The sequence below is a fragment of the Falco cherrug genome, chromosome 1 (genome assembly GCF_023634085.1).
Source record: "Falco cherrug isolate bFalChe1 chromosome 1, bFalChe1.pri, whole genome shotgun sequence".
NCBI lineage: Eukaryota > Metazoa > Chordata > Aves > Falconiformes > Falconidae > Falco > Falco cherrug.
In genome coordinates, this window is record NC_073697.1 from 31,975,581 (window position 1) to 31,988,015 (window position 12,435).

Sequence of the window (12,435 nt, forward strand, 5' to 3'; positions counted from 1 at the left end):
TACAAGAGAAGCCACTTTTAAACAGCTCTTCTTGATATACAGCTAGTGCTTCTTTCCTTCTCAGAGTTGCTACAGTTAAAAAGAATATTAAATAACAGCACGAATTTTCTTTTTTTGCTTTTGGTAGAAAGCCACAGGTTCTCAAACTAATCCTCAAACTCAAAATCACAAGGCTATGCATTATTCCAGCAGTCACTTGGAAAGGCTTTTCACCTTGTTCAGAAGATAAAAACATAAAATCCCAAATCTTAAAAATATGATGCAACTTAAACTTAAAAAGGCTCTTTCAAGCAAAAGCACTAAGGCTCAGGATCTCCAAGCCTAACTCTGGCACCCTGGCTGCCCCAACAAAACTGTATCCACCTTTCCCTTCCCAGTAATATTGCCACCAAGCTTTAATAATAGCATGAAACAAAGAAGTGTTACAGACTCCTAAGCAGAACAAAGAAAATTTATCTCAAGTTTTAAAAAAGGCTTATATACTCTGGCAACAGCCTAAGTTCAATTAACATTACATAACATTCTCACTAACACAGTTTCACTTTTCAAAATGGAAGTCAAATTTATTCAACATTAAGTGTAACAACACATCAGAAATCAATATCCACTTATAAAATAAAGCAAAGTAACATGAATAAACACAGGAAAATACTGTCTGAGACTCTCCAAGCAGGACATTTCTCATAAGACTCACAGAAAAAAAAAAAGATTTTTATATGCAAACAGACTCAATTCCCAAAAACTCAGTTTTTTCCAGTTGTAAAGCAATATATAGCTAATGGGAGATAAACTAGAAAAGGGAATGAAATGCATCATGCTGTACAACACCAAAGAAATACTCCAACTGCATTTGCGTACAGCATTAACAACATGCAGTAGATGAGGTTAAAAGCAAGTACAGTGTGTATATATTAGAGACAGAAACTAGCCAGTCTGAGGGCTTTGTTTCTTATTTTAGTTCAAACTAATGAAAACAAACAGATGCTAAGAGCAAACAGAGGAAGAGCAGAATCTGCACTGAGAATAACATCTCTTCCCAGAACAGTAAAGCATCTTGAGTAAGATTTAAATTGTGCGCATTTTCACTCCGTTGGTCCTCTTCTTGCTATGTCATTCAAACATACCTAGCTCCAATGATGGGCTTTATGCAAGTATCTACGTTTCTATAAAGCTGTAATTAAATAAAACAATGCAAGTCATTCAAATTCCGCTAATCCTTTAAGTCAGGCATTAATATGCTGAACACTCACTACAACTCAATGCTATTTAAATTAAAAATAAAAACAGGGCAAGACATCTGGCAAACAGCCTTGCTGAAATGTAGGGTATTTTAATTGTTTTTGTTGCTTGGATGAAAGCAGTGTGAAAATACACATGCTACCCATTTCGTTAAGAACTATTTAAACAATTATTTTCCACAAAAAGTTGGGATCTTTGTTGGTTCTAGTCAGTCCACAGCCTGACAGATTTCTCTTGCCAGTCTTTTTTTTAAACAAACCCCCAAGATCTCCTATAGCTCGTCAGCTATTGAAAAGCAAGCAAGCAAAGCGCACATGCAAGTTATTAGATTTAGATAGCCAAATATAATTAACTACAAAGTTCCAAGCAGTAAGTACATCTACATTCCCCTGGGGAGACTCAGTCTTACTGGGAGATGGATTTGAATGCTGATAAAGAATGCCAGTTACCTGGTTCACTTCAGAAGTTCTCTGCCTTCCACTTGAGGACTTCCAAGAGCCCATTCTACCACCTAACAAGCTAATAAACTAGTACAAATATTCAAGACTTAAATTCATTTCAGTAAGAATGGACTGATGGCTTACAATTGAAGACTGACTTTTGTAGGGCTAGACATATTGACCTTAATTTTAAATGAATTCAAGTTTGAAAATAATTGTGCAGCATCAAGATAAAAGTAAAACACAAAGGAAAAATTAAGAAAGATAAACTTACCACTCACACACAAATTGCACAAGTCAATGCTCTACCTAGTTTAACTCAAGTACAGCAGTGTTTTTACAACAATATCCAAAAAGTAACTTATCTACCACTTATCTATTGGTAATTCTCAGCTGAAAAAAATGTTGTATTCAGTACCTGTTTACTTAACAGTAGAGGGATCACAACGAACCAAAATTAATTGAAAGGAATGTAAAGGAGAGTCTTAATTCAGATGTCTTTAGTGCATATTAAACCAAAATTGACTTTAAGACATGCTACTGAAACCATTATCTGAAACTGGTCTGAGGTCCAGCAATCACATAAGCTAACTATGAAATTTAATGCTGGGTCAAAAATGGAATAGAAATATGAAGGTAATGTCCTGCAGAGTACGTCTAAAGAAGAAAGGTTTTTTTCCTTGGGTAAAGAGTTACTCATCTGAAAGCTTTGAGACTGAATATACCTCTCATCTTCAGCAATGTAAGTTGTGAGTATTCCTTAGTCTTCTGATATAGGAGCAGATGAAACACCTCTGAACTCTTTTTTCATCCTCTATAATGAGCAAGAGGAATTTCTTTCTACCTTGCTCAGATGTGCTTTCCTTAACATCTAAGCAGAGACCAACCTTCCACTTCCATTTCAGTGAAGAATTAAATACACAGAACACACATAATTTGGTAAACTTGAGATTCAAAGTTGTAAAGGAAAAAAGATAACACAAATCATTTTATTTCTGAAAGACTGAAGTGGGCTGATAAGTACTGCCATCTTGCTTAAGTAATGTCAGATGCAAGAGCAACTGGGAATAACAATTCAAAGGTTAATATTGTTATAATTTATATGAATCAGTGCATTCTGTTTGTGCAAGACAGGACTAAGTGGAAATTCAGATCAGCACCATCTCTACAGGGCTATCTGTTGAAAACGCTACTGAAGCCCCAAAGAATGATTACCTAAACATTTACATGCTGTCGGGCAGTCAGACTCTACTAGCAAAAGCCTTTTTTGGTTATTGGTTATACCAACATCTGTGTTTAAGTCACTAGTAGAAAAGTTTACCAGCACTTTGAATCAAACAGCCTTAGAAGGTTTAACCATTACTCAGTGAAGATGCAACATCCAGGATTAAAATGCCTACAGCAATTCAGAGCAAGCAGTGTTTCAGACATGAAACAGTAATGCATCATTTTAGTCAGTGGAACTGGAACAAGTTAGAAAACAATGTGCACCCTCCTACTTAATATATTGTACAAGGAGATAAGCAAATAGTAAAAGAGGTCCAAGAATCAGTAATTCCTCTATTTGGCTTTAAAAAAAAAAATATTAAGCATTCGGTTTATTTACATTCTTCTTCCCTGCTTGTAAATGAAAAATAAATGCTTCTTTGCACGTTATAAAATTAAGGTAATAATCCCTCTCCAGCAATGTATCTTAGAAATGGAATGAAACTATCCTGAAGCTCTAAACCGGCAGTACGAGAAATGCTAGCTAAAGCTCACCTCTCTCCTATGCATGCTTTTTTCCCATATACTGGGAAGCAAAAGGGCAAAAATCTCGAAAGCTTCAATTTCTAATAAATTTTATCTTTTTAGGCTTTCAATCAGTCATAAATTAATGACCAATTCAAGCTGGCATCCATAAATATAAGAAAACTGAAGTCAAGTATCCTTGGCTTCACAATCTTCAAGGCTTCCAAATGAGGAACTGTATTCTTATTATAACATTACTACCTGAACTATGATGGAGAATCTTCCCTCTTTCAGCAAACTGCCCACCAGAAAGTGGAGGGTAACCTGCTACCTAGGTACCAGTGAGGTGGGGAAAGAGATGTTGACATATGCATGGAACTGCCTATGAGAAATTTTAGATTCCATCCCTGAGCAGGGAAAAAGAATCTACTTCCCTGTCCACTCTAAGCTGGTCAAAAGTATTCCCCATGGCAACCAGAAATCCTTTCCTAAAATTTTTACACTATTAGGAAAGAAGTATCACATAGCTTTAGTAAGAATTGTGGAAAGGTTTGGGTTTGTTCAGTTTTGGAAGTATTGGGTTTTTCTTCTTCATGCAGAACCACTTGACAGCTGCTTTTACAGGTGAAAGACTCAAATGGTAACCTCTTCAGGGAGAAGCCTTTTAAGCAGTTTCCACAAAGGGCTGCTCTCCTGACAAAGTACTCTTAAAATATTTCAAGAAAGCAAGATCCTCATCTTCTGAAAAATACTGGAGAATTTAAAATAGAACATGGAGAACAGAAACTAAAAAAAAAACCAACCCACCTCTGATCACAACCATTCTGAGTTTAGAGCTTAGGAATTCCCCAGCCATTTAAAGATGATGACACTAGATGATTGTCTTGAATGACTGACATGTCTTATAGAAATCCCAGTGGTTGGAACCCTGGCTGGATTCACTGACTGCAAGCCAGTTCATGTTACACCATTAAGCAAGTGGAGGAAAAACAGAGGACCTTTGAATGCATATCGTCTCACTTCTGAGCTGCTGACATATGCCAGATACTTCAACATTAAGACTGGATTTGACGTTTGCCGGTGAGGATCTGTCTACCTGACAGTCAGTGCTCTCAGCAGGATGCTAACGGAAGATGAGCATTCCTACAGTAGCCATAGTACAAGCAATGCAAGTCACTTTGGGGACAAGTTTAAGTGGCAAGATCCACAAGGGGTCTATTAAAATGATTTAACCCCACCCTCAACTCTATGAACTTAAAATTGCAGTCTGTGCTCCAACATACAATCCTCACCACTTCTGATCATATTAACTTAAGCTTTTAGTTCTATAATATTAATTATTAAATATAATATTATTAGCAGCTATAAAGTTACAGGACAGCTGGTAACAAACCGAGTGTTGAGAGTAGTCTGTGCTCCAAAGGTTTGCCATTTTGAAGCCAAAAAATCTGTTAACACTATGATAATCTTATTGATTTGTTTGTAGGAAGCCATAGCATTTTTTTTCCAGAAGACATTTAAATTGTGTATTTTAAAAAGAATTAACACTTAAACTCACAGCCAGTGAAGAGTACACCACCTCTTCCATTTCAATTTTTAGTTATACTTACTACAGAAAACCGAATTTGTCTGTTTTGGCTTCTCAGTATTTGAGCTTGCCTGGCTTACGTCAGGATTAAGTAGTGCTGTCCTCCCACTCCTCAACACCAGGTAATTTCTTCCATGTGTAAATATTTACTCTCCAGTATCAAGACGCTGTTTCATCATCTTTGGTAATGATAGAGACATAGTTCCTCAAACCTCACACAGCAATATCTACTATCCAGCCCCAGATCTAACTTTAAACTCTGTTATTGCTATAGCCTTCTCAAGTGCAGACATCAAAATTGAACATTTTTCTGGTAGTAGTCTTCTCCGTGCTGCTTGGGAGGCAAGGTAAGTTCCCTACTTTTACGTATGTTTTTTTCCCTTTGTATGTGTTCAAGTACTTCATCAGGCTTTTAACTACAACTCTGAATGCTCAGCATTGAAGTGGTTCTCTGGCACAAGTTTTTTTTTGCATTGCTGGGGGTCTTTTTTGTCTACCATGCACAGAGTGTACAATCTTTCTTCAAAAAGACCACTGTTACCTTCTGACAGTAATACTCCGGATTCCTTCTGCTCTCTTAAGGAATTAATCAATGTACCAGGACATTTAAGGTACTTGTACATGCAAGGTCTCTATCACATTTTCTAACCCTCCTCTTCAAACCATTTCACTAGCCATAAAATATGCTTTTGTTAACATTGCCATCACTTCTTGAGGACAGACCTAACACATTGGTATGTACAGTGGAACCTAAATAGAAAATTATAGAAAAGACATGTATCACTTGATTTCAGTTAGCTACAGGTTTTGAAGGCTTCTTACTAGAAAAAAATTTAGGCAGTCAGTGAATTAATTCTTTCATACAGTACAGCATGTACATATTGGCAAGAAGCCCCTAATCACAGGTCGCTGGCAGTGGCACCTGTTACTGAGGCAACTAGAATACTCCTATGGAAGAGCTGAAACTATTTAGTCATCACTGGGTAAATTGCTTGTGTTCACTAGAGCAAGAAGTATTTCTTTGGAATGTACCTCAAAAGAAATTCCGCTCAGTAGTATTTTCAAACTGAATAAAAGGCACTGTTACTCAAGCAGTACATTTGTTGTCTCCAACTGTTTTAAAAAAAAAATTAAAATATGTTTTTGAATAACTAGCTACTGTTGCTCTAAGAAGGCTTCCTTGTTACCTCAATTTTCATCTCTCCCTATAAAAGCTTAACATAAAAAGTGCTTTTATCTAAAGCATGTAGAGTCTCACCTTTATATCTATCTTTATATCTAAAATTATGAATTAGTATAACAGTATGCATTATAAAATTATACCATTTACTTCAGACATGGCTGAACAGCTAAATCTTCAAACTATACAAAAATAAAGTGTATGAAATCTTACAAAAGGAGGACATTAAGACATTAATAGCTAGTCCAAAAAATATAACTTATACACAGCAGTAATAAGCATAAGCAATGTAGCCTACAACAGCTTTCAATTAACAGGACCTCTGAAACAAGCATCAGCTAAAATTAGAACATTCCCAACACAATGTTTCCAATTTATTGTCTTTACCACAGTACAAACTTTTACAAACCAAATGTCCATTGTCTGTCAGTCTGTAAACAAAAGCTACTATCTCCCTCCTCATTTTAAGAGGGTGAATGTTTTCAGTCCTCGGTCAAGTTTCATATCCATCACTTGCATAAGGAATTAAAAGCCTCTTCTCTTGTTATTTTTCTTTTTTTTTTTCTTTTTTTTTTTTTTTTTTTTTAATCATACAGCCTGCAGTGAAGTAAAATCACAGTGAAAGTCCTGGAAAAAACATGATCTTTACAGCAGGACTTGAACCATTCTAATAATAAAAGCATGGCATTTCCATTTCCAGAAATCAAGTCAATTAGAAATCCTAAGTTCTACTTAAAAACCCCAAAAGATCTAAAAGTGAAAAGATTCATCTTCTCAGTCAAATACAAGTCTTTCGGTTTCACTTGCAGAGAGACTTTTCCAGTCTGTAAAACAGTAGTGCAATTCAATTAGTTCTACTTTTATTTTTCTTAAAGTCCAGTAGATAAATGTCCTAGCTCTACGGAAAGATAGGAAGATGCTCCAGTAAACAAGAAACTTTGGCAAGCCCAGGAAGGCTTACTAGTCCATTAAAGCTTAGAAGTCCAAAGTGGCTTAAAAATAGTTTATGAACAAACTAAAAACCAAAAAAAACCAAGAAAACAAAATTTAAAACAAAACCACTAAAAAAAGACAAACTAAAAAAAAGGAAATAAATAGGCAGAAATTAATGTAAACTGTCTGAACTTTTAATGATTTCTCATTAACAGCTGGCACAACCTTTGACAGTACAGTCAGTTAAATATAGTTGACCTACAGAGCATTCCATTAGGGCAACCAGTCTGGAACACTCAAATGGAATTACATTCCTAAGACTTAAAAAATAGAGTTCTTATAACACTACTATAGGTTTCTTCTGCCCACCTCACTTACACTTCTTCTTGAAGAGGCTTTTTATTTTTGATGGCTTTTTGTTTTTTTCACCATTTTGACACAGGTCCTGCGGGATGCTACTTATCCTAGGGACAGAAGCAGCTTCATGGTTGGGTTTACTATCACTGCTGGCTGAAGAACATGAGGTGTGCCGAGGCTTTGGGAGTGGGACCCCAGTTGAAAGCTGATTCATGCTGCAGGACTTCTCCAGGATTCCATTATAAACTTTGCTTGCAGGGCTAAAGATCATGCTCTTAGTTTCTGCCATGCCTACACAGTCAGGAGAGCCCCTAGAGATATCTGCAGTTAGAGAAGAGGAGTCTCCTGTAGATGATTCCTCCAGTGAGAATTCTTCTGGGGATATTTTCTGAGGAGAAAGTGTCTGGTAGATCTCAAGACTTGCTGGAGGAGACTGCTTCCTTCCGGTGGATGAATTTAAGGAGTCACATTCCGAACCTGTTTCCTGTATTTCCCTGAGTTAGAGCAAAGACAGGAGAAAACATAATGAAACTACTATTTCCTTCGTGTAATTAAAAAGGAAATTAATTTAGAATCAATAACATTAGTCTAAAAGCACCACCCACACTTTTCCTTAGTATTTAATTAACAACAAACATTAAGTTAAACATTTGAAGTCACGACTTTCATTACATTATTATCTAAACTTAAGATAATTAACTTGTGTGATCTTGTTTTTGTGAGCAGCACCATCTGCCCAGAATCAGTCATTTGTATCTCACTTCAAAGAACAAAAACTATCTCTGAGAAAAGTTATGAAATGAAAGAAGGAGAATTAAGCCTATCATACACAAAAAGTTTCTTCAGGACAAGTGTCCCTACCTTTCAACAAGCTCATTTGCTCCTTCCAAAAGGAATTTAACCTTTTCCTATGAGGCCATGTAACAAGAGTAGGTACACGCTCAACATGCTGTAAGAATTGTGTTACCATCCATCTTCTCTTCGCCCAGTAGCTGACATTGCTTTTGATCCTAGTTTCAGATGTAAAAGCCAGTAACATATTGTAATGGAGAATCAGGGTTAGTTCAGTGCACCCTGGATTGTAACATTACTTAACTGTATACGACATGCTAGCTATTTACATACATATACCAGACAAGAACTCTCTCTGTTCAATGAGGACTATATTAATTTATATTATCCTACAGATTACTTTTGGCTTGGTTCAACCTCTAATTCTAAACTGCTAGTCTCAAATAATCCTATCAGAGTTCCAAGTGCTGTTTGCTAATCTCCGTACCATTGTTTATCAGCAGAGAAGTAAATGGCTTCCTCCTCCTCTTCAGTTCGATAAAGAGCGGGGCAGCTCGACACAGAAAGGATGTCAGGGTCAGGGGACTGCAAAGCATGCTGAGACTGCGGAGATGATGGCACAACATTGCGTCTTGATCGACACAAGCTACTGCTTCTTGCCAGTGTGCTGGGAGGTTTTACAATGGACCCTGAGGCAAAGACAAAGCAAACCAAAACCCTCCAAGTGACATTGATGGTAACAATATCTACTCTGAAGACTAAATAGCAGCTATCTGCTTCAGCCACAGTGATTCTTAAAAAACTTTGACATTGCTCAGCTGTTTAGGGAGAAGACAGACTGGCATCACCTTACACATTCTACAGTTAGATGAAGCAACTAACCAAGATGCAACTGCAGCAGTCTTGTGACTGCCAAATATTACTCTGACCACGTGCACCAAAGCTCTGGCTCGCTATGCTCTCTTGAGAACAAAGAGAAAGATTCTACTGGAGCTCCCAACCCTTTATAAACTGAAAATAGCAATGCTGAAATTAGTATGTTACACAATATCCTGTACTTTACTTGCATGGTGATTTGGAGCTTAAAAGAATATGTAAAAGTTCTGCAATGCAGGTATACCTAACCGAACAACCAAAATAAAACACACTGCATTAGTTGAAAGTTATGTTAGCCATGGAAGACCAATTTACCTAACATGATAGAAAATATAACTCAATCTCATTTTCAGTGCAAGTATTTCCTATTTGACAACACTTCCTTTTGCCAGGCTAACTATGAATTTCTAGAAACAAAAAATACTACGAATGGGGGAGACAGCAACACAAAACTTGACCAGGAAAGTATCTAACAGGAAGTGACAAACTAAAATGTTCCTAATTAATTCCTCCTTCAAAGGATGATTAGGCAGCAATACTCCTACGGAAATAAATCTACAGACCTCTTTTCAGGCTAGCAGTTTTGAGTCTCAGGATTTCTCATACCCCTCCTCAAACTGTCCCACAGAATGCATCACTGCATAAGACAGACGGACCATAGCCTTCACTGATGTTCAAAACCGGTACCAAACAAAACACACTAAAAAAAAATCAATTATTTTTGTAGACAAGGATGTCTAGCCTGACAAAAAATGTTTTTATTTTTTGAGATGCCAGTTTTGCATCAGGTAAATTAAAGTTTCCCTTACTGGAATCTCAGGAAAGGTTGAGTTGTCATTCTGTTTTAGTGCAGGAAATCACAACTTCCACAAAACAAGTAACTGCACCTTCGCCAACGCGTAGACTTTGTTTCCTGCTGGGCTGAGCAGAAAAGAGAGGTATACAAGTCCCACATGACAGCTGTCATGTAACTCAAATTTTTGATTTTACTTTCCATGAACTCCCTACAGACCTGAAAAGCAGGTGCTGGCAGCTCAAAAATAAGCCTCTGTCATTACAAATATATGTCTAAAAAAAACCCACAGACATGAACTGAGATAAGAGTAAGAATCCCTTCAGAAAAGTTACTCTGTATCCAGGTAAATCAGATGTCATCCTACTTGCTGATGTAAAAGCAAAGATTGCACCATGGGTGAATTTTGAGAGAAGTTACAAGCATTTTGGTTCCTTGTAGGTATATTTACACAGCATTATGAAGGATTCAGCTGTGACAATTTAAGGTCTAGAATTTTCTAGTACAAATGAAGCTCAATAAATCAAGGAATCAGCTGAATCCTAATCAGTCAATGGAAAAGCAGGAATTTCAGTATTACTTTCCTGTAATGACTTTGTTCCAGTCTTGTACATCTGGTTTTTTATCCCCCCTTTTCTTCAGCCAGGATGATTAAACAGATCTACTTCACACCATTTTAGCCTGTCGTCCCAATTGCTGACTTCAAATGTTTCAATCTTAAGAGACCAAAGGATGCTGGGGCAAGGTAACAGCCCAGAGAATTCAGTTTAGGTCCAGACTGAAACAGTCTTGCTCATAACTGACCTGTCTGCATGCTGCATTTTGTCTGAAGCCTCATGAGTGGAACAAGCTATTTTGCTTCTGTCCCTTCTAATGTGTATTTGTCATTTTTGTCTAAAGGATGGGAATAATTTAGCAGTTACCAAACTAACCTACAATAACTTGACTCCTAAAGTGGTTTCAAATACAGATCATTTAGCATATTTTCTCTTTACTTCCCCACTTCCAAGCGTTTCCTGGTGTTTTTTTTTTCACTGAGTAGAAATTTTAAAACCTACTAAGTTAAGGAGAAGATACTTCCCTCATGTAATCACTCACAAAAATCAGGCTCTTGTGCCTTACCAACATTCAGGAAAACACATTTGAAATTTTTGTAGCATTACCAAGACTCAGATAACTTTCATCACTGAGACAACATCCATTAACTAAATACTTCCAAATGAACTGAACTTTAAAAACAAAAACAAACCACCATAATTGCAAAAGCCCACAAAAGCAAAAGTTTCAACTAAGTATGCTCTTAAAACTGTACAGTCCTCCTCAAATCACAGCTCCTCTGAAACAACTGCACTTTGCTTTCTGGCTTCACTTCTATGCAAGACCTGAATGAGAAGAGTGACTAAAAAACGAAGTGTGACTGAAGTCTTAAATACATATTTAAGTGTTTTGTCATTTTAGACCATCTGGAAAGTTGGATAATAAATGGAGCTCTTCATTTTGAAATCAGACCACAGGTTTCTCCATACAGACTTGGATGTTTAACTCTAGACATCTTATTTTACCGAGCCATCCAAAAATTTTGTTGCTAAGGTTTAAATCAAAGCATTCACAGCGAAGACAACTAGAGACACAATATTCTTTAAAAGCAATAAAAGCTTGCAGTAAGTAGTGTTGCATAACTTTGCAACGTGGCCTATAAAAAAGTGGTTACATTCAGTAGACAGACATGTGACCAAGGCACACTAAATGAAGCCGGCAAAGTGGCAACCACTCTCCTTATGCTATTTTAAAATACACTTCTAATTTCTTCTGAGAATCCCAGCCCTGGAAGAAAAACGTACACATAAGACAAAGTTTCCTTCCCTACTCATTTCTCAGCTTGATATTAATTGTTTGAATACCTCCATGGGATCTTTTTGATTTGCCTCTAGAGTCCAGTTAACCGCAACTTCCATGAAACAGGCTCTTGTATTGACGCAATAACTCAAGATACAAGGGTGGTCTGAATCCCCAGTGTATCTCTCTTGATCATAGTTTAACCAAATCTGGATTTTCCCTCCCTCCAGCACTTGGCCTCTCTGCCTCACAGTCAAACAATCCACTGTATCCAAACATAAACATTCTGCCTGAAAGCTTCCCTTGGATAACAGGATTTTGTTCCAGCCACTGAAGAATGTTTAAAAAGCTCTGTAGCACATGGCCTCTTAAAGGGTGCGATCCTCCTAGTAGCTCAAGGGACCCTAGACTAACTCCACCCCTTCCACCTGAAAGAGTAAGTGTGCTAACAAATTCATTATAATGCATTACTCATTACAAATGTTTGTCTACACAGCAATCCAAGCATGACAAGCAGACTTTCAAAACCTTAGCTGGATATCCCCCCCCCAATCTCCCACTAAGACAGAATAAAGGCTTTTTCTTCACATTATTTTTATTGTAAAAACCCATTTCCAGTTTATACAAGTCCCAACAGATGCATCTAAAATGCTAGATAGAATTTTGTTTC

The 12,435-nt window shown here is 37.0% G+C and overlaps 1 protein-coding gene across 3 annotated transcripts in view; it reads right to left on the reverse strand.

The window, feature by feature from the left end:
• Nucleotides 1-536: 536 nt before the first annotated feature.
• STIM2 (stromal interaction molecule 2) overlaps nt 537-12,435 on the reverse strand; it is a 73,822-nt gene continuing 61,923 nt past the window's right edge. The window contains exons 11-13 of one of the 3 annotated variants that reach the window (XM_055703180.1): nt 8,748-8,949; nt 8,330-8,478; nt 537-7,962 (exon numbers count right to left, since the gene is read on the reverse strand). In XM_055703180.1, the coding sequence (XP_055559155.1) occupies nt 7,925-7,962; nt 8,330-8,478; nt 8,748-8,949 (389 nt within the window). In that variant the 3' untranslated portion in view covers nt 537-7,924. The remainder of the gene's footprint in view (nt 7,963-8,329; nt 8,479-8,747; nt 8,950-12,435) is intronic. The other 2 variants (XM_055703173.1, XM_055703189.1) reach the window with 2 other exon arrangements.